At 49.9% G+C, this 27,300-nt stretch overlaps 2 protein-coding genes across 3 annotated transcripts in view; both read right to left on the bottom strand.

Annotated features, from left to right (window-relative positions):
* The window catches only part of DNAH9 (dynein axonemal heavy chain 9), a 361,000-nt gene extending 345,706 nt beyond the window's left edge, over nt 1-15,294 (bottom strand). Inside the window, exons 1-6 of the mRNA XM_067547747.1 lie at nt 14,884-15,294; nt 11,458-11,654; nt 8,939-9,097; nt 7,395-7,525; nt 3,233-3,444; nt 1,444-1,677 (exon numbers count right to left, since the gene is read on the bottom strand). Coding sequence (XP_067403848.1) covers nt 1,444-1,677; nt 3,233-3,444; nt 7,395-7,525; nt 8,939-9,097; nt 11,458-11,654; nt 14,884-15,294 — 1,344 coding nt within the window. The remainder of the gene's footprint in view (nt 1-1,443; nt 1,678-3,232; nt 3,445-7,394; nt 7,526-8,938; nt 9,098-11,457; nt 11,655-14,883) is intronic.
* Nucleotides 15,295-19,829: 4,535 nt separating this feature from the next.
* ELAC2 (elaC ribonuclease Z 2) overlaps nt 19,830-27,300 on the bottom strand; it is a 29,481-nt gene continuing 22,010 nt past the window's right edge. For both annotated transcript variants that reach the window (XM_067547746.1, XM_067547745.1), the window contains exons 20-24: nt 23,920-24,019; nt 23,717-23,837; nt 23,192-23,270; nt 22,089-22,233; nt 19,830-20,585 (exon numbers count right to left, since the gene is read on the bottom strand). In XM_067547746.1, the coding sequence (XP_067403847.1) occupies nt 20,340-20,585; nt 22,089-22,233; nt 23,192-23,270; nt 23,717-23,837; nt 23,920-24,019 (691 nt within the window). In that variant the 3' untranslated portion in view covers nt 19,830-20,339. The remainder of the gene's footprint in view (nt 20,586-22,088; nt 22,234-23,191; nt 23,271-23,716; nt 23,838-23,919; nt 24,020-27,300) is intronic.

Genomic DNA, 27,300 nt, shown 5'->3' with positions numbered 1-27,300 from the left:
GTGAAAAGTTTCTTCATATACACGTATATCTAAGAATCCAAACCCTTAACAGAATGCTGTCGTCTGTGTACAGCACCTAGCACAATGGGCCCTGATCCCAGACGACAGCTTCTGGCACTACCACAAGACAGGTAAAGTAAGAACAGATATGTACAGTGTAGGCCTGGCATATACAAGATACACATCATGCACTGTTCCAGGAGCCCACCCTCAAGTTTGAATCTCCCACCCCGAAGACCCTCTCCTTTTGTTCCTCCCAATTTGTGCCGAGCACCATAAGGTGCAGTTAGCACACCTTTGTCCGCATATCACACTGAAAATGCGTGAAGCTCCTGAGCCACAGTATCATCACCTGGGGGGAATCTCCTAGTAGCAGCGTGGTGGGGGCTGCTTACCATCCCCAACTGACCCCATGCAGAATCTGAGGGGATACCTACTCCTGCCTGACAGCCTCTGACTCAGTGGAGGGAAGCGCAGGCCAAGGACACCAGCAGAGGTTAGTAGTGTGTGGGGACACAGGGCACAGGGGGGATTTAGACAAACAGCTAGATTAAAGCTTCCTTCGATTTATGCACAGCTAATGTGGGCATTTGGGGGGCTGGAACAGGCAGTTTAACCAGGGGGTGAGGGTGGCTGTAAGTGTCAGTTTGGCCATTGGGGGAGGCCTGGGGCTGTAAGAGGAGTTTTCAGGAATGGGCTGTAATAACAAGTAGGTTGGCTGTGGGGGTGGGGGGCTGGGGCTGTAACAGGCAGTTTTGGCTGTTGTGGGGAGGGGCTGGTGTTTTAACAGACAGTTTGGCCATGGTGGAGCAGGGCTCTAAGGCTGAAACAGGTGGTTCGGGGTGGGGGAGGGAGGAGGGACAGACAGGGGCTATAGCAGGCAGTTAGGCTGTTGGGTTGCAACCTCTGAAGCACAAAACCCAGGACATCCGGGATGATCCTGTGCCCTTCGACCTGGCCAGCTGGCAGAGCACACTGAGCACCCTTATAGATTTCCTGGGACAACTACTTCAAAAAAAAAAAAAAAAGGGACGATCCTGGGAAAACCTAGACTGATGGCCACCTGCGGTTGAGCAGCACCAATAGCCCAAGCACTGAGATTGTGCTGAGGGATTTCTAGCACCTGTGTGCCATGAAGCCAAGTAAGTGCCACACATTTCCCACTGGAGGGCTCTGCTTCTTTGGAGTGACTCTTGTGAGCAATAAAACACCAATGCCAGCCTAGCAAGAGAGGCACGGGTGTGTACTGCACATGGTCTCTAGCCAGGCTATGGGGCAACCAATGCCCCTGCCCCACTCCGCAGAAAACTGACTGGAAAAGTGAGAAGGCTCCTTCCCTACAAGGTGGGTGAAGGTTATATAAAGGGGCTTGTTGTGGTAAGTGAATTTCTCTCTGCCAAGTGCTTTCTCAGGTTTCACCATATTTCAAAACCAAATACCCACCTCCACCATCTCAAGCCTTCTCAGGAAGTTGTCCAGCCTTGCAAAAACCATGATGGATTGAAAGTCCCAATCTTTCACTGCTTGGCCTGGTTTAAAGTATATGTGGAGATTTTCCCGTCTCTCCTCAAATGTCTGCTTGAAGTAATTCAGGATGCTGAGCACCTCCCGCACTTTGCCCAGACTTTCTTCTGCTTCCCCCTTCAGAATGTCTTCCGAGTTCAGGTAATTCCGGGCCTTCAGAGACAGAACCAGAATTGAAGTTCTGCTGCCCCGGGGTCCAGTTGGGTTTTTGGGCTGGCTACATTTAAATATGTTCCTCAAGCTAAACAGTGTTTAAAAAAATCATACAGGGGAATCTTGAGGATGGGGGAGATGATGTGCCTCTTCAAAAACTTTCTTAAGCAAATCTCAAGAGCTGGAGATTAAAACCAGGGACACCTTTCCACAGCTCCTGCCTGCCATGAACAGATACCAGAACTCCAACTCCACGGCCAACTTCCAGGGCTAAGGACCGAGGTCTAGCATGAGAAATCCAGAAGCCTTTTTAGGTGATGGTCTGATAACCAACATCTCACTTGGCTTCAGGACTGACTGTTCCACAAGGGGGGCGGAGGGGAGGCAAACCTTATGTATCAACTGACTGCTAACGGTGGGGAGGTCCTTCCACCTTGGGATAAAAAGCAGCCTCCCCCCAGGTTGTAGAGTTCAGGAAGTCTGTGGAGATCCAACGGGCCAGCTGCCATTTTGTTTGTATTGGGCAAAGCCTTGTAATAAACTCTGTGATGCCGCAAGCTTTGTTTTTACCTGGTTTTTTCATTGCCAGCTGAAGGGAGTTCGGTCATTATTATTAATACAACACCCAGCAGTGCTCTAAGCACTTCTCTGAGCTCTGCCCTGCAGAGTCTACAAACTGGGGGGTGCAAATGCCGTAATCAGAAACCCCCAGGAGTTCCCTCAGCACTCCTCTGTTGAACAAATGGGAGTGTTTGTACCCCATAGAGGCCAGAGATTCTGCTCTTAAACCTGCAGATCTTGAAGGCATCCACAGGAGGCAAGGAGCATCTGCACAGAACTCCCCTAGCTGCTGCTGCCTCCGGAATCCCCTGGAGAGGCATGAGCAGAGGTGCAGAGAGAAAGCCAAGCATTACTGGGGACTACCTGCAGTGATTGTGTGGTATTCTGTGGTTGAGAATCCAGCAGAAATCTGCTAGCCCTGCTCATGCCCTCCTGGCAAAACTAGGACTATGTGGAACCCCCAGAGAGTGGTTTCCATCTGATCTGGGTGACCGTGTTGTGGAAGTGGCCCCACCCACTAACAACAGGCTAGGGATTGTGGGTATTCATTGAAAGTGGAGGGAGCATATGAGTCTCAGTGCACAAAATGGACAGGCAGGATGCAAGATAAAAGCCAAACGACTACGCAGTTCTCTTTGGTGCAAAGCGTTAGTACTGCCATTTCTCTAAACTGTTCTAAGCAAATGTGTGCTCTTGCACTGGGGGCACTGGGCACAGCGGTTTGTGACAGCTTTCATGTTTAACATGGATGGATGTGCCATCCACAGACACTACATGGCTGGCAGCATGGTTCTTGCTTCACGTGAAAGAAATCCCAGACAAGTCTAGTGGAAGATGTGAAAGCTGTGATACATAGCTCCAGGTGCAGCATTGCAAGTGGGGACCTGGAGTATCCTGACCCTGACCCCTACCCCATCTGTGGAAGCCCTGAGATAGAAATTTCTAACTGAGCTCTGGGGTTCAAGGAGTGGTTTAAAGTGTCCAGGCCACCTACTTGTTGGATGAGAAGATTGCAGATTTCCTGAAGCAGCACTATTATCCGTGCAGGTGTGTTGTAGTAATTGGATGTGGCCCAGATTAAACAAACCACATGGAGCAAGGGACTGATCAATGGCTTCACCTCATTAAACTCAACATTCTCTACTTCCTCCAAGCGGCGCTGGACGGGTGTGAGATGCAGATTAATATCCTGGGCCTCGGTCAGAGCTGTGATAAAAAACAGCACACAGGAAAAGTGAGGTCTGTCTCTCCCTCGCATGCAGTTATTGCCTGGGCTCTGGTTACCTCTGATCTATCTTCACACAAACAGGCTAAAACTAACTCACAAAATAAATGAGGCCAATTTATTTGGAAAAATGAACAGCAATGGGAAACAAAAAACACAACAACAACAACTGCTGTCACTCCTTGAGACTCTGAATAGAGCCAGCTTCCATGTCTTTTCTACACAAGTTTTACTAGTGTACAATACACAAAAACTTCTTGTGAAGGGGTGGGTTGCTACACAAATAACATACCCAAAACCCTGGAAGCCATAACTGTTGTGCCTTCGAATGTTATTAACCTACGTTAGTCCAAAACAGAGGTGGTGGGAAAGGATCAGGATTTGGCAGACGTGGCAAAGAAGGGTACACAAAAAGCAGTTTTGCAGGCTGTAGACCTGACTGCCAATTGATACAAGAGTGCTAGTTGTTCAAGGCTAGAGAGTAGTACTCGAAGAACTAATTTAGTACAGCCAGCAGAAGAATTCGAACTTCCCCAGGATCCAGAAGACTCAGACACCAGAGCTTTGCTCAAGAGTTTGATTCCCAAACTGCTAAAATTAGACATATGAGATCCATTGTATGCTAAGTGCTTCCAGGTTCCCATGTGAAGACAGGTAAAAGACAACCTGTTTCCAGTGTTGCTGTAGCCATGTTGGCCCCAGGATATTAGAGAGATAAAGGGCTGAGGCAATACCTTTTATTGGACCACTTCTGTTGGTGAAAGAGACATGCTTTTGAGATACACAGTGGTTGTCTTCCACCTTGTCTCCCTAACATCTTAACAGTTAGAATGCTTATGAAGGAGCAAGAGTTGCTGGCTGGGACACTGACAGACCAGGTGCCAACTCATGCCAAGGCCTGGTGCCTCAATGAACACTGACAATGCAGAGCTGGAAACCCAACTGGCTCATCTGGGTTAGTGCAGTTAAAACAAATATTAGTGTGATAAGGATGTGTTAAGTCTTTATATAATGCTGGTTGGATGCTACCTGCATTGATCCTATCTAGAATATCTGCAGCCCAGGGTATAAAGTTACATTGAGCTTTTGCATTTTAACCCTCTAACTGTGTCACTCACCCAACGGGGAAAGCAGCATTAATTAAGGTACAGTGCTCGCCCTGCACACAGACTGGCCCACTGAAGGCAAATGAAGCATTGTATAGCATCAAAGGACAGAGACCTTGTAGATTGTATTCCTCACTCCCCCGGGGAATGGGAGATCTGTATAGGAATTCATCCCATCAGCTTGGATTTTGCGGTGAAGGGGATAAAAATCCACGACAAGGAGAAACTGGGGCTCTTTGTGCTGTCTGGATGCTGAGGGGCAAAGATTCCTAACCATTAGCAAGAGATCCCCATACTGGTTGGCATGGGACACCCCTAAAGGACATATACAGCTACTTAGTATAGAAACTTCTACTACCTTTTTAAGTCTAAGACCATAACTCATTCCTGTTTTAACTTGGTAAATAACTCATTTCTTTTCTTAGTTAATAAATAGTTTGTTTATTACATAATTGGCTACAGGCATTGTCTTTGGTTTGAGATCTGAGTACAGTTGAGTGGGGGTAAGTGACTGATCCTTTGGGACTGGGAGTAACCTGAATATTGTTGTGATTTTTGGTGTAAAGTGACCATCTGTCACATAGTACAGCTTGCCTGGGTGGCAAGATAGACAGTCACCTTGGGCATTCCAGTCTATGACCCCATGGTAAGACTGTTACAGTGCTTTAGAAGTTTGCACTTGTTACTTGGTTGGTGAAATCGAATTATAGAACATACGACCAGTTTAGGGTTTCTGCCCTGCTTTTTAACAGTCTGCCCTGAGGTTGGCACTCATGGTCATGGGCCAGTCCAAACAGTGTGACGCTGGCACTGAATAGAAAGAAAAAAAGAGAATTTAAAAGAAAAAAAATCCCTCCCCTGTAACTCAACTTCACTGGAGTTACCTCAGGCAAACAGCAAGTCTTTGGCCTGGTGAAGAAGGCCTTTGTGGGCAGGTGGAGTAGAATGTAGAACTTTCTCATCCAAACTAAACATGCTTCCAAAGAACAGGACTTCTCTTTTGTAGAGTCGCATTTTGCTAAGCACGTAAAAAGCAACCTCTACCGATGGGAATCCACATTCTGTAGAAGCAGCGGATGAGAAGAAAAGCACCCTGGCTTCTGTGTGTTGGTGGTGCTCATGACTACACTAGTCAGTGCTGATGCACACACTGCTATCACCCCCACCACCCCTCTGACAAAACTGCCCTGTTTTTTTGACAAAATAAAACCAGTTTGATGAGAGGAGTAGAGCTTTTTCGCCCAGCTTAAACCAAAAGGCTGACCCGGCTTAAGCACCTAACTCCAGGAGCGGGTTCAATCATGGTGAATCCCGAGCAGAGCGAAGCCCCTACCTCTGGCTCAGACTGAGGCACTGAAGTCCCTTTGAGGGGTGGGGCTTAGGCGCTGTAGCGCTCAGCCTAAATCCCCCTTGTCAGTCTAGCCCTCTTGACTCCTCAGAGATTCCTCCCTCCCAGATAATGGAGGAAACCACAGTGAATTCTCAAGATTTAGTTTTGGCTGGACTGAATTCCACTTCTGCAGAGTTGGGCATTGCTTGGCTGTAAGTTTGCTTCTCAAAGACACAAAGTAGAATTTTTTTTCTGTAAAATGACAAAATTATTGAATAAAACATCTCAACATTCTTATAACTCTTATTTAAATAGGGAAGCAAAGGTCCTCTCTTTGTCTGCCCAAAGGAGTAGCTCTTCTTGTTTCACTGTAAATGCATGGGGAAGGCAAAATAAGAAGAGGAGAAGTAGTGAATTAACATTCCAGCCTATCACCTAGAGGACACTAACCCAAGCTTTAATCTTTTATAACTGTATCTTCTTTAGAAGTGATACCAGTTAGGACCATGGTTTTCGCTGATCTTATGACCTAATCAGGTCAGTACTGGGTTGAAGATCTGGAAGGAGATCCCAGGAGCTGTATGGGGTGAAGCTAAGGATGTTCCCTCTGACCCAGTCCAACATAATGCTAGAAGACACTCTTTTCAGATGAAACAGAACACCAAGGACCCGACCATTTATTGCATTCAGACCCCATGACATTTTTCCTAAGAGTGGACTTTTTCTCAGAGCAGGGGACTCAGAATCAAGATCTGAGTTCTCTACTCCACTAAGCCACTGCCTTGCTGTGTTTGACCTTGGGCATGTCACATCAGCTTTCCACATCTGTGATGACCCCTCAAGAAAATAAAGAGAACAATATTTGCCCACCTTTATCAAGTGCCTGGATATCCTCAGACCAAAAGGTGTTCTGCACACACTGCAGACTATTATTGTCACAAGATTGGGGTGTGAATCTGTGTCCAGGCTAAATTCCAGTTTGGGCAATAAATAGTCTAATGAAAACCTCTCCTGGTAGTTCTAGTTGTATCCAGTATTCAACATTTCCTGCCCTAAACTGTTGTGAATGGCTTGCTGCCTGCTGTAAAACAGCCACCACGACACTATAGTAGAAGGTGAAACTAATCCTCTAAGTATAAAAAGAGCTATGGGATCCATCAGGATGAGGCACTCTGGATTAATATGAGATTACTAATAAATGTAGAACAAATCCCAAAACTTCTCTCCATGACTTCTGGGAGGTTCCTAGATCCTCAGACCAGTAATCAAACTGGTCCCGGCATGGCACCAAAACTGCAGAGTCATCTACACTCCCAGACATCTAATAACCCCTTCCTTCCCCAGCATGCCCTCTCCAACAATCTCCTCTCTGCACTCCTCTACCACAGGCTCCAAGGTTCCACTAGGACAACAAGGACCAATGCCCCTGCAGACCAGTCGTGTTGGAACTGTAGCTATAAAAATCAGGGGATAGGGAAAAAGACCCAAATCTCACCTTCTACAACATCTCGGAACATGGTTTTGAAGGCCGGGAAGTAGCTGCTCTGCACTCTGTCTAGCAGTTCTGCCATGTTCCTAACCTTCTTAGTTTTCAGCTGATTATAAATGCATTCCAGGTCCTCGTACCTACAGCAAAGAAAGAGAGATGAAAGCTCTGGGCAGAGACCACTGCAGTAAACACAGGCAAACAAATGTCCATCTCCACTCCATCTGCATTCAGCAATGTACACCCAGCCTGCATAACTGCTGGCTCATCGCAGTTCCTCAGGCCTCATGGACTCCAGGGCTGTGAGGGCTATTCCTTATTCTGAGGGGAAGCCCAGTCCAGAGGCCAAGTCAGTGACTGCCCCCAGTCCAATTCCCAGGTGCTCCCCCCGCAACCCCATCTCACCCAGTGTCTAGTATGAGACAGATCCTCCCTGGCAGGCAGTCCATTAGGAGAGTGCAGATCCACAGACAGTTGCATGAACTGACCACCATTTATTGCATTTAGACCCCATGACATTTCCTGGAGACAGTGTGGACTTTTTGTCACAGTCACTCAGATCTTGATTGAGTTCTCTACTCCACTCAGCCCCTGACTTGTTGTGTGACCTTGGGCATGTCATGACAGCTTTCCACACCTCTCACGAAAACGGGGAGAATGAGAAGCTGTCTGTGACAGGAGGCTCCTCCAGGAGGACTACACCCTCTGTCTAATGGACGGGGAATTCCAGTTACCCTGAGAGATTCTGTTGGGTGGAAAACCACCATCAGCAGTTCTTGCAGACAATCAGAATAGCTCCCCAGCAGATGAGGGTCAATATGACCTGATTCTGTCCACCAGTGACACTTAGGGCTGGGGTTTCAAAGGAGCTGAAAGGAATTCAATCCAATAGCAGCTGGTTCCTTTAGGTTCCTTTGAAAATGCCAGTCTATACACACAATTGTCAGTGGCAAACACACAGCACTGTGTTTCTGAGGACACTAGCAGAGTCTGAAGCACCAGGCAGGAGGAGCTGAGACCAAGAAACTAGTTCTGCACTTTTAACTGAGTTGGCAGAGCATATTAAATCACTGGAGCCTTTTGTAAATAAAAACAGCTTGTAGCAAACCTGGTTCCTGAGTCAGGGTCTGTCACTGCTACTGGGGCCTCTAACCCGCTCACTGCAAGCAGAGAAACTGATTCCTTTTCATCAGAAATTGTAACATGTTCTGGGTTTCAAAAACTAACTTTGAGAGAGAGGAGAAGCCGCCCAATGAGAGGCTTCCACTAACCCTTATTGGTGTCACCTGTTCATAGCTGTGATGGAAGGGGGAAGGCTTGCAGCCCCTGTGCTGGTCATAAGTTAAAATAATGCCAGCTGCCCCGGCAGTGACCTCCAAGTCATTTCACAGCTTATGGCTATTTTGTGTGCTTGAATAATCTTCTCTATGTTGAGTCTTTATATAAACTTTAAACTGCTTAGTCTTTATATCTTGTCTGCTTGCAGCATTTTCCTTCCATGGGACACAAGCTTCAACTGACAAACATACACTGCCAGGCTGCCTACAACACACCTGTTTTTCCAGAACTCCAATTCCACCTTTGGGTTGGGGTTGCTGCCTTGCAGAAGCAACTCTGATGACTCTCTCTTCAATGCTCCCTGGATCTGGTAGCTCCATTCGATCACTGTTGACTCAATGGCGTGCACAAGAGATTTATCCACCAGTTCCACACTGCAGAAAGTAAATACAGTAGAACCTCAGAGTTACAAACACCAGAGTTACAAACTGACCAGTCAACCACACACTTCATTTGGAACCAGAAGTACACAATCAGGAAGCTGCAGAGAGAGAGAGAAAAAAAGGAAATACAGTATAGTACTGTGTTAAATGTAAACTACTAACAAAATAAAGGGAAAACAGAATTTTTCTTCTGTATAGTAGTGTTTCAAAGCTGTATTAAGTTAATGTTCAGTTGTAAACTTTTGAAAGAACAACTATAACATTTTGTTCAGAATTACTAACATTCAGAGTTACGAACAACCTCCATTCCCGAGGTGTTTCTAATTCTGAGGTTCTACTGTACAAAGTCTCCCCGTGAAGTTTGGTTTTTTGTTTGACAATGCACAGGAATCAGATATGCCCGTGCAAAATAACCAGATGCCAATGTTTATTTCACAGAGTGCTGTGTATCTTAAATCCCCACATTTTTATTTTTAATTCAGTAACTTCATTCTGGAGAAAGTTTCTAAAATGTCTTTATAGCAGGTAACACTATCTAAGCCAACATCCTGCCATCATTCAAGGGAAGGCAGAAAGAAACAATAACGCACCCCAAATATCTTACTTTCTGACCCCCTGAGGCAAAAGTGAATGCCCTAGAGCAGTGTTTCTCAATTGGGATTCCGCGGGAACACTGTTAGGGTTCTGCGAGAAAGTGATATCGCGCCGCCGAGAGCAGCTGTTCTCCGCGCCGCCGAAAAAGGGAAGATGTCCTGGATTTTTCAGCGGAGGGTATCGAGTATGAGTGTAAATTCCCCACGGAGTCTAAAGGGTTCCGCGGGGAAATTTAATTGAGAAACGCTGACCTAGTTGTTTGTATATAATTTGCTTATTTTGACTTTTTTTTGGCCCCATATGTAAAAATACTGTTAAGAGTTTGGGGGGTTCCGCAATTGTTTATCGAGTTCAAAAGGGTTCCGTGGCCAAATTTAATTGAGAAACACTGCCCTAGAGCATGAGACTTGCTCGTGTTTACTATCTGAACTTGCACACCATGGGCAAGACTGTGGCCTGTATGCCACTGTCCAGTAGGGTATCCCAGGAGGAGTACTGGGGAAACTATGCCTCAAGCAGAATCATCTCTCCCAATACTGCTCTTTGCACAACCTGCTCTGTCTTGCCTACAATGATTTACTAGACTCAGCTAGGAGAGAAACCAAGCAAGGTGACCGCCAAGTTGAAGGAGCAGAGGAAGTGCCGCTTGCTGCCTGTAAGGCTAGAAATGGGGAGCACAGCTCCTGATAACTGTTGGATATCACAATGCTACTCTGCCTGCAGCACCAAATGGGCTCAATCTTCAAAGGTTATTGTGTGGCAGACAGAAAGGCAGACAAAGAAATGGCACAGAGCAGAGTTAGGCCTCCCTTTGCTCAGCAAGCTATGGGGATCAGCTTCTCTCAAGACCTGTCTGTCTTGGGTTTCTCTATAGCTCCTGGTCATTGCAGTATTTGATCACTGACCCACTCAGTTACAATCTTCTCTGAAGTCAACAGGAGTGGGAACAAGACCATAGCCAGGGAGATGCATCCATCTGAAGATGGGCAGCAGCACCATGGTGAGGTAGAGAAAACTATAAAGAGGAACAGGGTTATCTTACATTAGGGGGTTACACACTTCATTGCTGATGCCAGCTAAGCTGGCAGGTGGGGGGGACTGGTAGAGATGCAGTCTCTATCCCTGACTCTGCAGCAATTTCACCCACATTTAACATTACCTAATCTAAGCCACTCCTCTTCTTCTCTGTGTTGCTTCAGCAGTTTCATATCAACAGCTTCCCATGATAGCCCATATGTGCTGCAGGCAGAGGAGCCTGAGCAGTAGCACTGCGTCATCACAGGTAACTCGCCCAATCAGCACTCCCTCCCTCTAGTAACCCAGTCCCTAATCTTAAACCTTAACCCTAACCCTGCTGCCTGCCTTGGTTGTCTCTCCACTTGACAGTGCCCGCTGGCTGCTGCAGGCAAAGAAATCTCTCTGCCTACAGCACCAATTGGACACTGTATGGAAATGAGGCTTTTCCACTGTTCTGGTTCCCTGACTGCCACCAAACTCAATGGGGCTCTTCCCACTGATGCTTCGAATGTTCCCGGAAATTGTGAAACTGTTTGGATGTGGTCTTCAAAAGTTGTCATGCTACAGACAGACAAACAGAAATGCCATCGGGTTGAGTATTAGGCCTCATTTCCTTGGCCAACTAGTAAGGAGAATGGACAGTGAATAAGGAAAATGCTCATTTTTGCCTGGGATTCCTAGCAGAAATAAAAATAAATATGGGGTGAGCAAAACAGATGAAAATTCAAAAGTACACTTACGTTTTTTCATTTTCACAATCTATATACTCCACTTTCTCGGAGCCTGCTGGAAGAGGGAGCAGGGTCTTGCCTTTTACTTGACCAATAACCACAAAAATATTACTTTTCAGGTTGTGGACGTGACGCATAATGTCCTGTGACACCACCTGTGGCCAGCTATGGTGGTTCTTCTGGTTTGCCAGGACTGGTGCTACTACCTGTAATATAAACCATTAAACCAATTTACAGCTGATAAGTAAGAAAGAAGAAAAAATAAATGAGACTGGATACCTCACAAGCCCTGGAGCCTTTCATCAGCCAGCTACCAAATTTGATCCCGTGCGCCCAGGTAAAATGAGCATAGAGGAAGTTCAAGCTGGTTCCTAATGGACTGGCATTCATACAACACTTTTATAATTGTCAGCCTTGCTGGCCATCTGAATGAACCATGGAAATGTACTTCTTCTCTACCTCCCCCCCCCCCCCGGGGCAGTCCTTCCAGCTCATATTTGGGACACGTGTGAAGAAGCCTGCATCTCTGTGCCTAATGCTGCACCTGTTTTGTGGATAATTAGAGGGTTTGTAAACTCAGCACCTTTCAACAGTACAAAATTTAATTATAAAACCCCAGAACCTCTTTTGTAGGCAGTCTATGCTCTTTGCTTCTGCATGTATCAGTGTCTAGAATAAAGAGCTCAGAAATCTAAAGATTATTCCCCAATAAAAAGCTAATGGTTACCAGGAGTTATGTTGGAAACTGTGTGACACTGGTGTCCCACCATACACCAAAACAGTATTTCTTCACAATATTCTACACTTTTCAAAAACCCAAACATTTGAGAGTCTGGAAAGCGACAGAACAGGGACCCAGCTAATTCCCCACAGCCTTTCATCACTCACTGTCCCCCATCTGCTTTACACCCACATGGCTCTAACTAGGAATGGGTGAACGGAAGGCTCTGGGCTCATGTCCTGTTACTAGTCAGTCACTTTAGAATATTCCTTGTCATTGTTGGATTTGGGATTGGCTTCCAACTCCTCCGGGAAAGAGGGCTCAGTCTGTGGGCTACCTTTTAAAAGAGCGTGTTCAAGGTCTGAGGAATGTGTATGTTCCAGACCACAAACTGTGACTCTATGGAACTGCAATCCTGGCTGCAACTAGGCTACGTGGATCCTTCAGTACTTCTTGGCATCTGCTCCTTTCACCTGTCATTGGAGGTTCCTTCCTGCAGGCTATCACATTGCAAGCTGTGATGACAGTTTTCTTAAGGGGGATGTCATCCTAACATCCCATCCCAAAGCCTGGACTATGGTCCCTATTGTCACTGAAATTAGATGGTTCCTATGTCAGTTTTGTTCTTAAACCTCATGATTTTCCATGCTAAGCTGAGCTCCACACCTCTGTTCAGAGGGCTGTGGGATATGTTCTTTACTGGACAATGTCTTTAAAGACCTCCCCAATATTGTCTGTGGCTTTTGCTGCAGCTTCTAGGAAGGCTTTTTTTCATCTTCATCTGTATTGAGGTTGTGGGTTTCTTTTGACTGATGATCATTACCATTACTCATGCCCTTATCCCTCAAGATTAGAGTACTGCAATGTGCTCTACATGGGGCTGGGCCTTAATTCAACCCAGAAACTAAAGCCAATGCAGTGCATCGTGGCAGCAGCATATGACAGCAGTGCTGGGAACCTCTACAGGCTGCCTATTGGTTTCCAAGTGGAGTCCAAAGAGTTGGTTTTGCCCTCATTTAAGATGGCCTTCTCAAAATGGACACCCTCTCAAATTGTTCTCTATAGGACTGAGACCATCACTATGCCAGGGGATGTCTGGGGTGCAGGCCTGTCTCTTCCTGCCCTTGATCTGCACTGAAATACCCTGTGCCAGAAGAATCTGCAGGGTTGGCACTGAGCACCCATCTCAGGGGCCAGCTGTGTTGAAGCAATTCACCCATGGGAGCCATGCAGCCTCTTGGTACCAGCCCAGCTTCACCCCACTCTGCACACACAGCAGGTGCACAGTGACTGCGTATGGGGGGAGGAGGAGCCTCCTTGGCTGAGTCCTCCTGCCTCTCTTTATTTTCACGAAAACAGGGAAATTCAAACACAAAAGGCACTTTGTGAAAATCAGTTCAGGTGGCTGAGGGACAGCAATGCAAATCCCAAACTCACAACTGCAGGAAATACAGCCCAAAGCTATTCACCTACATCCCTCCCCTTTTCTCTCTCTCACTCTGCACATTCCACCCCATTACCGTCTCCAAGGTCAGACCCTTAACTCGACCCTCCGTGGAATGCCACAAAAATTCATACATCCCACGGACAAAAAGCTAGGTAAAGAAGTCTGTATAGATTAGATCAGCACACCATCCTGCTCAGGACACATGACCAAAGGAGCCCCAGTGATATCAGTCTAAAACTATTCATTATCCCCAAAACATTCTGCATAGCAGCTGGAGTTTACAATTTGTCTCAAATGCTACCTGCCACAATTTACAAACACAGGCACAGCACACAAACATTGCAAGCTGCCCAGTTTGTGTACAGTTTTATTGTACACAAACATTTCCCATTTTCAATTCTTACTGAACACATTCAAAATAAATGTTTATTTTAAAAGAAGCTCACCAGGCCACACCTCTATTGGGAAAAAGACTGGTAGCGGAGTCTAGTTCACAGTGTTAAGATTACAAACAAAAGGACACATTGGTTGTGATTCTTGACAGTTCCCAAAGGGAAATAACCCAGATTCAAGATACCACAGACTAATCCCCAGAAGACTGGCCCCATCTACAGGTGTCTTTTTGTGAACACGTCTGCCTGGGCTAGCGAGGCTGCAGAGGGCAGAGTTAAGGGTATCTGGAGGACCTGTGAATGTGGACGAGTAGAGCCGCTTTGCTCTGGGAATGGATGGCACTGGGGGCAGGGATGTGTGAGGGTGGTGTGCGGTTACACTGTGTGGGGTGGCGTCCAGTTTTATAGTGTGGTCCCTTAGCAACTTGTTTTTCGCTGCTGGGCCCTGTGTCACTGCGGGCACCGTGGGGAGTCACCGCAGCCTGAAATTTCGGCTTCTCCCAGCATGAGCGGCTGCTCCCCGAGCCGAAGGCGGGGCTGTCAGGCCTGGCTACCGCACCCCACTACTCTGCACCCCGGGCTGAGGGGAGCGGGCGCCGGCACACCCCCGAACTGACTGACCGCTGCAGAGGCGAGGCGAGGCGAGGCTCCCTCCTGCCGCCACGCCGGCCCGGGGCAGAAGCACAGCCAGGCTGGGGACCGGCCGCTCCGGGCTGCTCGGAAGGGACGGGACGGGGACGGGAAGCGAAGCCAGGCCAGCAGGAGCAGCGCCAGGCAGGGCAGGTTCCCGCCAGCCGCCGGGCCCCGGAGCCGCTGAGGGGAAGGGTTGGGGGCTGGGCTCGCACCCACCTGCCCCCCTCCCGCCGCCCCCTTACCTCCTCCACCAGGGCGGCGAAGTGCTCCAGGCAGGAGGCGGGCAGGTCCCCGCAGAGCAGCTCCCCGGGGCCGGGCGGGGCGCTGAGGGGCCCGGCCCGCCCGCGCAGGAAGAAGAGCGCCTTGCCGCGCCCGGGGCCGGGGCCGGAGGCGGGGGGGAGCTGGGTGCCCAGCGCCAGCTGCCCGGCCGGGCCCAGCGTCACCAGCAGCAGCGGCGGCGGCGGCTGCCCCGCGGCGCCCTCCAGGAAGGCCCGCAGCAGGGGCCGCGCCTCGGGGCTGGCGGCACAGAGCTCCCAGCGCCCCGGCGTCAGCCGCAGGCTCCGCGCCACGCGCGCCCCGAGCAGCCGGGCGCGGGGGTCCGAGCCGAGGGCATCCTCCGCGGGGCCGCCCTCCGCCTCCTCCGGGCCGGCCATGGCGCTGCGGGCGGGGGCCGGGGGCTGCGCTCGGGGCCGGGGCCGGGGCCGGTGCGCTCGGGGCTCCGCTGCGCGCCGGCTGCCCGCGGAGCTTCCTTGGCGACCGTGTGTTGCGGGGCGGAGCCGCGGTTGCTTTGGGGACCGGAGCGACGCGGCTCCTCCCCCGGCCGCAGGCCGCAGCCCGGGCCGCTCCGGATCCGTCCTCGTGCCTCTGCCTCGGGCGCCCGGGGCAGGTGGCTGCGGAGCGCGACTCTCCCCCCATCCCCCCCGCTGGGCCAGACCGCCGGGGACGCTCCCTCTCTGGGGCCAGGGTCCGCCTCGGGCGAGCAGCCCTGCCCGGGCCATCGCGCCGCCGGACTCGCCCGGGGCGGGACTGGCCCGTCCCAGCGCCGGGCTCCCGGGGCTGGCGGGCGCGGGCGGGGTTCGATGGCCCGGCCCGGCCCGGCCCGGCCCGGCGCGCGGGGGGCTGCAGCAGCTGGGGCAGGTGCCCTGCTGGCCCGTGCTCGCGCTGGGGTCTCGCTGCTGACCCTCGAGCGCTTCCCGCCCGCCGGAGCGTTCGCAGCGTCGCTGGAAGGCAGCACCAGCTCGTCCCCGCCCGCCGGGTTGGGAGCGGGCCTGGCCGGGATCCGCTGGGCAGCACGGGGGCTAGTTACTCACGGCTCTGGTGCAGGACCTCAGACGCAGGTCTCTGTGCGGTTTGTCCCGGGCAGTGCAAACCCCCAGACCACGCCGTCCTGGGGCAGGGGGCTGGATGCAGCTGGGCAATTCTAGGTTCCCCAGGGTGACCGGGTGTGTCAGTGGGTTTCGCTGCAGACCAGCTTGTCTGGGGGCTAGTGTGGCCAGCTCACAGCAGGCATTGTTTCTCAGCCGTGCACTGTGAGATTCCCAACTTTGCGGACTATTTGTATGGCTGGCAGGTCACCGATGCAGAGGCTGAAGAGGATCGAGCTGAGATTAGATCCGGGCTTTATTCCCCTTTCTTGCTCGAAAGGCCGCCATTTGCCCACCGTTTATTTTTAGCCTGCATTGGGTGCTTGGCACGTGGATTAACGAGTCCCATGGTTTCCCACCATTGAATATTCCACCCTGGCTGACAGACAGAGCCAAAGGCCTTTCTGGCCCCCAGCAGGCAGGCGTTTCCCCTGGGTTTTGTGTGTACGTTGGCTAGCGAGTGAGTGTAGGGGACGGTGTGGCTGGGGGCTCAGGCTCTGGCTTTCATGGCCTACCCTGAGGCTGATCAGCTGTTGCTCTTAGCCTTTCATTGTCACTGCTGCTGCTGCAAGGTCTGGCTAGCTGGCCGTCCGCGTGATGGCGGCATGGACGGTATATCTTGGCATGAGCTCTAATCTAGCTAGCATAGGGCAACAATGGTACATCGCCCAGGGAAAGGCAGGTTTTTATGGCCTGCACCATCGAGTGGTGGCTTGGGTTAGCTCTCCAGTACAGCCCTTTCCACAGTCCTGGATTCATCTTTGGGCAGCTAGCCTGACCTTGCACTATTTTTAGCTGCTAGCTGGATAAGAGCTACTGAGCTAGCATGTGTATGTGTGCCCGAGCTGGCCATTACCCCTCCCAGGGGCAGTGCAGATGTACCCTTGGACAGGCAGGTCAGCACCATTTCAGCATCTCCTGCCACGTTGTCTGGCTCACCGGATTTCCTGGGTTAGTTTCTGAGGATTTCTGTTCGCCCCTGCATTGTTACCTGAGTGTCCGGTGGGGGCTGGTAATTTCTAAGGATATCCGTCAAGTGTTACCATCCCTCTCATGTCAGGTTTCTGGGCTAGGTCCTTTGTAAAGGCCTCAGCCGGGCCCAGCTCGGGTTTAATTGGGGCTTGGTTTCTTTTAATTGCCTTCTTTGGAGGCTTGCCAGAAGGAACTAGTGTCCAGCACAGCTTCAGCTTGTGCTAATCCAGCCTTTGTGTGCGATTGGGGGGGGTGGGCTCTCTGACCCCAGGAGAGCCCTACCCCATTCATGGCACAGGCTAGAGGGATGCTAGGAAGGAGACAGGGCTCCACTTCCTGAATAAGGCAGTTACAAGTCAACAGTAGGTGTCTCTCATTCCATGAAGACTGGTGGTGGGAGCCCAGGCCCAAGACCACCTTTGCTGGGGTCAGCAGAGAGCACAGCTGTCATGCCTGGGCCTGCTCCATCTATGACCAGATATTAGGGCTGGAAGGGACCTCACATCATTTAATCCAACACTTGCTCAAAGCAGGCCTAACTTGTTTACCTCCTCCACGTTCTCCAGGCCTACTAAAACTTAACAGAGAGGCTGCTGGTGTACTTAGAGCATGGCCCTTCATGCTGATCACTCAGCTCCTGTGATTCCCTCGCACCCGTTGTCTTGTCTTATAGCTAAAGTAGAGGCAGGAACTTTTGTGTGTGTTTGTACAGCACCTAGCACTACTACTAACAAACGATAGGGTCACTGCAGCTAAGCTGGCTGTTGACTTACTCCTCACGGCACAGCTTGGAATCTCCGAGTGAAACCCTGGTCCATTGAGATCAATGGAAGTTTTGCCATTGACTTACCCCCACCCCGGGATCTGACTGTCTGTGGGGGTGGGTCCCAGGAGCCTCGCGCTGGGACGGCTACACTCCCTCAGAGCCTCCCTCTTGGGCAGGGGGCAACGCTGTCTGCCGGGGCTGGTGTGTGTGTTCACCCCGCCTGCAGCCACAGTACCATTTCAGGTAGCAGCCCTGTGCTGAGGCTCCTGAAGACAGCACAAAGCCCCATTTCCTGTAAAACTCTGAGCCACAGGAGAGCCCTCGGTCAGGGAGCCCATGGGTATGAGGGACAGGGCACCCTAGTGAGAGGAGCCAAGATTGTGCCAGCCCTTTGCAGCTGGCTGAGCATGGGGAAAAGGGAGGCAGCTGGTTTATGTGGACAGAGGTTGCCAAGCAGTGAGCCAGAAATGGCAAGGGTGGTAGCCGAAACAATGCCCCACTGCCACATCACTGACCGGTGCAAGTTGGTGCCTGTAGCAGCCCCCCTCTGAAAGCAAAGCACAGGAGCACAACCTCACTCCTGGGGAAGCCGTTAGCCCTACAGCTCTAGATAAACTCCTGCCAGAGGAATTAATGAGCACTACAAGGCCTGCCTGACTTTGCAGTGAGGTACAGTATCTAGTTACAGACATTTATCACTCCATCTATGCCTTTCCCCATCCCCCTACAGCTCTTCCAAGCATATTGAGTAACTTTTCCATTGATTTACTAACTCGTGAAGCTCATTAGCAGAGGCGAAGAGCCAGGATTACTCTTGCCTCTGTATTGAAGACCAGTACAGCACTTTGGGTTTTTTCCTAGTCTTATTCAATCTCTTCACTACTCCATGACTTGTTGGCAATGGAGCTATTGGTTTATGAAACAGTTCCTACACTCCTACATAGACTTGCTGCACAGGATTGGTTCGGATCTTCCAAGAACTCTTTCGTCTGCATTTTAGTAACTGCTTCCTCCTTTAGCAGAGGTTACAGCCCAGCTAAACCACACGATTTGTTATTCACCCATCTCTTTATTTTCCACTATTTTTAAATGTTTGCTGCTACAATTTATTGAGCAAACCTTTCATGGAGGATTATTTGCTTAAAATTAGCTTTCAGTACAGGAAAAGACTTCTGATTAAACCAGGAAGTTAAGTAGTCTGTCTATAACTGCACATTCAACTATTGCAATTACCACACAGCTCAGCTGAGCAAGAGGAACAGGATGAGTCTGCCAGCACCAGATTCATAGAGCCAAGGCTAGACGGGACCACTGTGATCATCTAGTCTGACCTGTTTAACAGGTCACAGAACTACCCCCCCCACACACACACACACACTCATTCCCTTTGAACTAAAGCATATCTTGATTTAAAAAGTTACCAGTGATGGAAAATCCACCATGACCTTGATAAATTGTCCCACTGGGTAGCAGAGGAATGCTGTTCTCTCAGGTGCACATCCTCATTTATTTTAACAAGGAAAATATCCTTCCCCTTATCTAGTACTTGGGTCAGTGAGATAGGACTCATTCCTGTGGTGTCTAGCCAGCCATGTGGCCCTCTGATTGACAAAGCTTTTTCAGCAATACTGTAGAAGCAGTAGCTGGAGCAGTAGAGAAGCATCTAACTTTGGTATCAGCTCCTTATTTACACTTACTACATCTGCCACACAGTCAGCTCATTTTAAGACTATTTTCCCTGCATTTAAGTGATAGCAAATAATTATCAAGGGGCATGAACCTCTACCCCTAGCTCACGTATGTTGAGATTTTGGTCTGTACAGCAATGCTAAATTACAATGGTGATTTAGGAGCAGGGTCATTGGATGACTGAGCCACTCAGCTGTTCCCAGTTGGTTTTGTTCAGCTCAGCACTATCAAAAGACCACATCTACAAGGATCTGCTTTTATCCAGATTCTGAATAAATTGCTAACAAGTAGTACTGAGGGAATCAAAACTGAGAAAACCAAATAAATAAAAGGTGAACACTGCAAAATTACTCAAGAGATTCCGGTGTGAAAGTCCAGTGACACTCAAGCTCCAAAATAAACTTAAATTGGGTCCCATTTTATTGTAGAATTCTCTCTTACCATCTGGTTTCAGGCTGTTATTTACAGAGTTACATTCCCACAATAGCAAGCAGGAGCTTTCCCAACATACTCTGGAGACTCCATGGCCCCACAGGGGTTTTGTGGACTTGACTGTCAGTGACTTGCCGTCATCACAACCACTGTTACACTCAACAGCTTCCAGTTTAAAAACCAAAAATAAATAAAAGCCATTTGAAAGGGAAGAAAGGCAGTTAGAAGTTGACTGATGGGCTGGTAGCACCAGAAAGCAACGTGGATTGTGTCCTGAAAACAGAGCTAGAGGCCTTGTGACAGTTATTGTATGCTTGGTAACTTCAACACAGGGGAAACCCTGGCCACATAGCAACTGCAGGCACTGCCAGCTCACCACCACCAGAGTCCTGGGCCCTCAGGACTCCACACTCCCCCAGACTGGGAGGGAGCATGGTCAGAGCCACTTTGCTTCACAGGCCATAGGCTGCTCGGCTCAGTTCGCCGTTTTAAGCTTCTTACTCGGCCCCCCCTGATGGTTCTCTGCGTGCTCTCGTTTCTTCAAGGCTGGGGCTGAATTGCTCGCCTCGTTCTCGCTATCAGCCAACTTCTCTGAAGCCCCAAAGGCCTCTTTCAACAGGCGCCTCTCCTTCCGCTCCTCCATTTCCACGATGTCCTCGGCAAACAGAGCCTTCAGCGGCTGGATCAACTTAGGGATTGTCGCAAAGTCCTCAAAACACATCTGAAAGGTGATCAGTCACAGATTGGCATGCACAGGGAGGGGACACATGTAAGAGGAATGGGGTTTATACTCTGTGCCTCTGTTTCCCCTTCCACCCATTTCAGTGTAAATGGACAAGACAAACTTAAGATCAGGGACTCTCTCATTGTGTCTATCCAGCACCCATCATAATGGGGTCCTGATTGCAGTACCAGGGCTGCTGTAGTTAGAAAGGGTGATTCCTTTTCCACTTCTCTCAGAATCCCCAGGAAAGGCACAGTCTAAAAAGATCTCTTCCCTGCACAAGGCAGGGAATACACAAGAAGAGTTAACGGGCACCAACCCTTCAGTGGCTAGCATTTGTTCAATTCAATAAGTAAGTGCAACAAGTCTGCGTTAGGAGCTTTTTGCTAAAAACACTAAACGATTACTAAACAAAGACACACCCAGAAAGGAACCCAATGAGGTGAGGGGAAGGGGAGGATGGCCCTCAGTGCACCGATTATACAAAAGAGTAGCAATAATTCTTCAACATGCAGAGGCCCTTTGCAGAGAACACAGCAGCTCACAGACAGGCAACCCGCCCCGCCCCCCCCGGACCACACCCAGGGGAGCATGCCTAGAACAGATTTAGAGAGGGCCAATGCATACAAAAGGCATCTTTCTGGGAGACACCTTGACCCATTTAGTTGTGATAATTGCTAAGTAAGTGCTGCAGTGGCAGCAGAAAGCATTGAAGGGTGGGCAGGAGAAAGGGGCGTTACTCTAAGAAATCCGTGTTAGAAGGACCACTTCGCTATGCTGCTGGAGACGGGAGGGGTCTAATCCCCATCCTGCAAAGAATTAGGTCAGTGCCATGGGGAATTCAGATCCTAGACACGTATGGGTCAGCTTGTTACTCCTGACAACGCCTGCACAATAATTTATGAGTGAGCCTGTGCAGGCCAATTGCTGCATGTGCTTCGGTCACACGGAGGGAGGGTTTCAGCGGCTGCTCTAATGTTGCCCCACAAGGTTCCTTCCGGCCAAGTGGCTTTTCAGTTCCTACCGTGCAAGTGGCACAGAAAAGCCCGCTCCTTTCACACTCGTCCTCTTGGCCTCTATGCCAAGGGGAACAGGTAAGGCAGGTTCCCGAGCATGAAGCTGGCAGCCAGCGAATGCCGAAGACATGAACTCCCCTATGTTTGCAGCAACACCATGAAAGGACAATAGCTGCAAAACTAGCCTTCTTCAGAAGAGCTTCCTCTGGGCACCTCTCCAGGTGGCATGTTTACCCAAGCGTATTTATCGTGGCCAAGTGAGGACTTCACCTCCAGCTGCTGAGCGAACAGCCCACACTTGCACAAGCTCCCTGTACCCACGTAAGCGCTGCCAGTGGAACCACCTGACAGTTTGCCCAGGAAGCTCATTGAGAGCATACGATCTTGGGTCCAGCAACAGATCTGTAAAGGGATCAGCACAGCCTGGCCAAGGAGCACAGCAGCCAAGTTCACTTGAGAGCCTGGCTCCAAGGTCCCAACTTACCCTCATGTGATCAAATGCGATTCCAACCCTCTCGGTGAAATCCGCACTGAAGAGCGGGACCTTGGCGTACCGCTGGCTGAAGTGATTGAGCATGATGAATTCTGCATTCATCTTCATCCCCACAGCAATCGCCTGGGAGGTGGTGCTACAAAGGAAGCAGGGAACAATCAGGCCTCAGGGAGCGAGGCTGAACTAAGTCTTAGCGGAACTCCAACGCCTGCACAGAGAGCACTGCCCTCTCCATGAGAGGATGCTACAACGGCTGGACCTGGAGGCAGCGTTACAAACTGATAATGCCACCAGCCTTTACCCAATGCATGCGGAATGCTCCAGCTGGAGCTCAAGTGCACAAGAACTTTAATTGCTCTGATTTTATCAGCTAGTGCATGAAGGCAGATTGCTCGTCAGTGGAGGCGGTACCCAGAGAGCGAGTCACACTCACCCTGCCAGCAATGAGGAAGGAGCAAGCCAGACTGCAGTGAGCGAGGGTGTTCACCATTTTTTAGAAGAATTCTGGGAGCATGGGGTTTCGCTGGATGCTTGTCATTGGTGGTGCCAGCTTGTCACTTCCATTGTCCCTTCCCTCCCACCCCCTGTACCAGAACCACCCCTGCATCCTCCCCCCTTGCCCAAGACGCTGTGCTTGGGTGTCCGCTGCATCCATGTAGGGCAGCGTGCTCCCTTCCCACCTTCTTTGAATTGGGCACTCACAAGGGACATGCCGATCCTGAGAGAGAGCTCAGATGGGCCCCAAACTGAATTTAAGTGTGAGAAGGATGTCAAGTGATCCTCACCCCAATGCTAATGAGTAACCAGCTAAGGGCCCCCTAACAGAGCACCCCATCTCCAGCTACCCCATCTGTACAGAGTAACAGATCCTTAGGGGATGCTCCTGCCCGGGGGTGCCTGCTGGCCAGGTTACAGAACCAGTCAGTTTGACCTCTTATTTATTGAGAGTTCTCTAACTGGGATCCTCCAGAGCTGTGTGCACTCCCAGGACAGTCTGTGAAAGAGAAAGTTTTGTCACCAGCTCCAAGGATGACGCCGTTCTGCATCTCACTCCTAGGAAAGCAGAGCCATCCAGTTTCCCAGAAATACCCTACCTGTGTCTCTTCTCTATCGCCTGTTCTTCCAAGCCATCCTCCAGCGTTGCTTCATGGATCAGCAGTGTAGTATTTTTCCCTGCATAGGACGATATATTCATTCCGTCCTTCCGGTGGAATTTATCACGTGGGGGGTGGAGTGGCTTTATCAAGTAGACCCGTATTGTTTTTAGGGGACAAGTGAGCTTTCCCACCCCCAATATTTCCAGTAGTGAACCCACAAAAAGAGGCAGAGAATGCATCCCAATGCTAGTCCCATCTGGCCAGTGTAATTTAGGGTTAGTTATAATCCCTGGGGCACAGGTTAACCATTAACGTAAAGAGTTTATTCTGTGCTCAAATCAGCGTAGTCTCTACTCGAAGCTCAAGACCGCCTCTCAGTAGCACTTTCAGATGAGAGACACCAACACTTGCAAGAGGAGATTAGGGAGGGTTTGCAGACATCTCTTTCACCCACTAACAGGCTGACAACCATTGGTAAAGTGATTCCTGTTCATTTTCACCCAAAATGCATTTTCTACTCACCCATTCGGATCAAGGCCTCACAAGGCATTGTGTCACCGGAATAGACAATTTTCCAGCCAGATTTGTGGACCATCAAACAAGCAAAGGCATTTTTACAGTGCTGGACCTCACAAGTCTGAAACTGAACAAGACAACAGCATTATCTACCATCAGTTACCTCTAAGCGCTTCTCGTGGCTTTCTCCTGGGAGCCAACCATCTTACCTGTGCAAAGTCATACTTCTCCAGCAGTAGGCTAATCAGAGATGTGGTTTTAAGTCCGATGTCTTTCACCCCTTCCATCAGAAGCCTCGCAGGAATCATACTGTGGAAAGGATAGAGGGGAGATGTTTAGGAAGTCAAGTCTACAATGAAACCTGTCCATTGTGTCAGCTAAGCAGCAAATTCCATTTGAGAAACAGTAGCCGATTGTAGTACAGCAAGATTTCCTGAGGAGTGACATCTACCAGGTCCTTGCTGAGGCATTCACACCTTATTTTTCCAACCTCACATTGTTAATTCTCACCAAACCTGAGTCCCAGGGCAGGTGCCTTGCCCATGAGAGCACCCTCCCCTCCATGCCCTCGCCCACAAGTCTCCTCTCATTCTGTACTCCCCCACTCTTCCTCCATGAGCAGGGAAAACTCATCCACCAAGCATCCTCTTCCCAATTTCAAATTCATTTCTCCTTCCGGAATCCTTGCTCCCTCTCTCTTGCCTGGGCTGCTGCTCCATGTCCATTTGTTTTACCTCTCCAGCACACAGTGAGACTTGGGCAAATGATGCGAGTTTTGCATAATCTAATAAATGGCTAATACAATTCAGCAATGACGATCCACATACATCCCCCCCTTTCCAAAACTACAGCACATGGAAACATGCACTGGAGACAATTCTATTAGGGCAATGGTTTTCAAAACGTTTTAGGCTGCATACCCCTTTCTAAATAAGGTAGTCAACCACATAGCAGCCCCCCCAATACCCCTGAGATAGGCAAAGCGGGGGGCAGACCATGCAGGGTCACAGTTCAACTCCCCCCGCCACCCAGATTTTTGTCTTCCATTTAGCAATAGTGGTTCTAGAGGTTTTCAAACTGTGTGCACACCCCCCGGGGGCATGGATGAAGGTTAAGGGAGGGGAAGGGGGGGGGAGGAGATGAACGATGCTGCCAGATGGCTTGGGCCAACCACACATGGCAGGGCTTGGGGTTGGATTGCCACCTCCACCCCATGAGTCACCCAGCTTATCTGGGGAGGGAGGGGGGGCGCGTTCAACCAAAAATTATAACTCAAAGGTGGGGCTCAGCTCAAAAAGTTGACATGAGCTGCCTGGCACTGGTTGCTTGCTCTCCTCCTCCCCGAATGTGCCACCACACCCCATAGGGGAGTGCACGCCAAGTTTGGAAACCTCTGATTCGGAGTTGCACAGCAGAAAGGAAACTTACATCAATACCGCTGCAGTTTTAATTGAAAGGGTATCACAGGCTGAGGAGATTGCCACATCTTGCTACATGAAATGTGCTGTCCACCATTATGGGACTTTTCTCACGTACTCCCCGAGGAGAGCTCGCGTACCCAGTTTGAAACCCCCTAGTACAATGATGTCTACACAGTAACTAGACGCCCACAGCGGCCGTGCCAGCTGACTTGGCTGCGGGGCTATTTCATTGCTGTAGCCCGAGCTTTGGGACCCTCCCATCTCACAAGGTGCCCGAGCCCAGACATCTACACAGCAGTGAAACAGGTCTGCAGCCTGATCCCTGCAAACCCGAGTCAGCTGGCTGCGGGCGTCTAGCTGCTGTGTAGACAGACCCCTAGATGCACTGCCATGGGATGGGATTAGAAGTCTGGTCATTGGTTGTTCTGCCCATATCATGGGCCAACCATTACCTTCTGTGGTCCTAGGCAGGGGATTTACTTGTGTTCTGGCCAGGACACTGGATTTAATGGTCTGTCATGAGAGGCTACAGGAAACAACTTCCTAATGGGTGCCAGGGGAAGGCAATAGGATCTTCCCATAGTGAACCTCTGCACTGATGGTTGGTAGGACTTTATAATGATCTGAGACTCACTCAGAGCATCTCCTGGGGCCATCTTCCCCCTCAGGATAATCCTAGTACACACAGATGAACTACAACTCAAAGATGAGAGAATGTTTCATGCCAAAAGCGGCTGGAATGCAACAAAGTTCTCTTGTGCTTATGCAACAGCCAAAGCAAGACATTGGGTTGTTGCCTGCAGAGTCCTGATCTGTTCCCAAGGGTATGCAGTCTGGCCAGTCTGATTACAGAGTCTCAAGTTCCAGAGAAGCTTTGTCCTTGCTATGAGAGTTTTATTTGCAAAGATTTAGATTAGACTTTGCTGTTCTGCTCACAGGGAAAGCTTTCAATGCCCAGCCTTCTATGCTTGGGTTCTGGCCAGTGATGCTCTGAGGTACTGGAGCTGCTGGAGGAATTTTGTTCCATTATCCATGCTTTGGACCCAGACCCTTCCTGGCTGGTTATCACAGATCATGAGTAAGGCTAAGATTTAGTCAGGGGTATTTTTAGTAAGTCATGGACAGGTCACGGGCACTAAGCAAAAACTCACAACCTGTGATCCGTCCACAACTTTTTACTAGAAATGCCCAACTAAATCTTAGCTGCGTCCAGGCTGCCGCTGCTCTGGGGGCCCCCAAGGGCAGACAACTAGCCCCCACTCCGGCGGCAGGGGTTGACTACCCCCAGCTGCCCATTGCACAAGCGATCCCCGGGGCTGTCATAGTGGCCAGCCCCAGGGCTGCCCATTGCTCAGGTGGCCCTGAGGTCAACCGCACTAGCTGCTGTGGCAGTCATGGGAATAAATAAATAAATCAATCAATCACAGAATCCATGACTTCCACAACCTCCAGGACAGACTTGCAGCCTTAATCAGGAGGTGTTGATTTGACTAGCAAGAGCAGAGGGGACTGCTCTTAAGTGGATCCATTTCTCTCCTGTCAGAGTTCCCAGAGAAGTTTTGGGCAATGGCCCTTCCTCGGAGGTGGAGTGCCCCAGAATGCCATCGATCACCCTCAGTGTGTATCATGCCATGAAGGAGGGGCATGGAAGAGAAGAGAGACTCTGGTGGCTTCAGCACACAGATGCGACTAAGTGGCTGAGGCTCGGTCCTGACAAAGATGAGGTGACATGACTGTCAGACAACCACCATCAGTAGCAGCCAGGACGCACGCACACGCCCCATTTTTAAAGTCATCTACAGGTGCCACCATCAGCTGTGCCTTTGTCAGCTCGATATTAGACACAGCAATGCCTTCTATGCAAGGGACACCTCAAAACCCACTGGAGAACTGATACGAGACATGGAGCACAGTATGCCAGCGCTCCAGAACCTGCTTCTCCCCACAGGACACTGCTGAGGCACTCAAGATGGAAGCTCCCTTTTAATAAGATAACCCGTCACCAGTCCCTCAAGTACCCAGAGAGGCTGTCTAGGCTCTTGGGGAACTGCTTTCTAGCTCTTCCCTCAGGATTCAGTGGGTACACACCTGGGAGCAAGGTAGAAGCATAGAACTATAGGGTTCGAAGGGACCACAAGGGTCATCTAGTCTAACCCCCTGCCAAGATGT

Source organism: Emydura macquarii, unplaced genomic scaffold (genome assembly GCF_026122565.2).
Source record: "Emydura macquarii macquarii isolate MOO-44397 ecotype Brisbane River unplaced genomic scaffold, CSIRO-AGI_Emac_v2 contig_1230, whole genome shotgun sequence".
NCBI classification, from domain to species: Eukaryota; Metazoa; Chordata; order Testudines; family Chelidae; genus Emydura; species Emydura macquarii.
The sequence above is the reverse complement of the archived record's forward strand: the minus strand, read 5'-3'. Positions and strand labels throughout refer to the sequence as shown.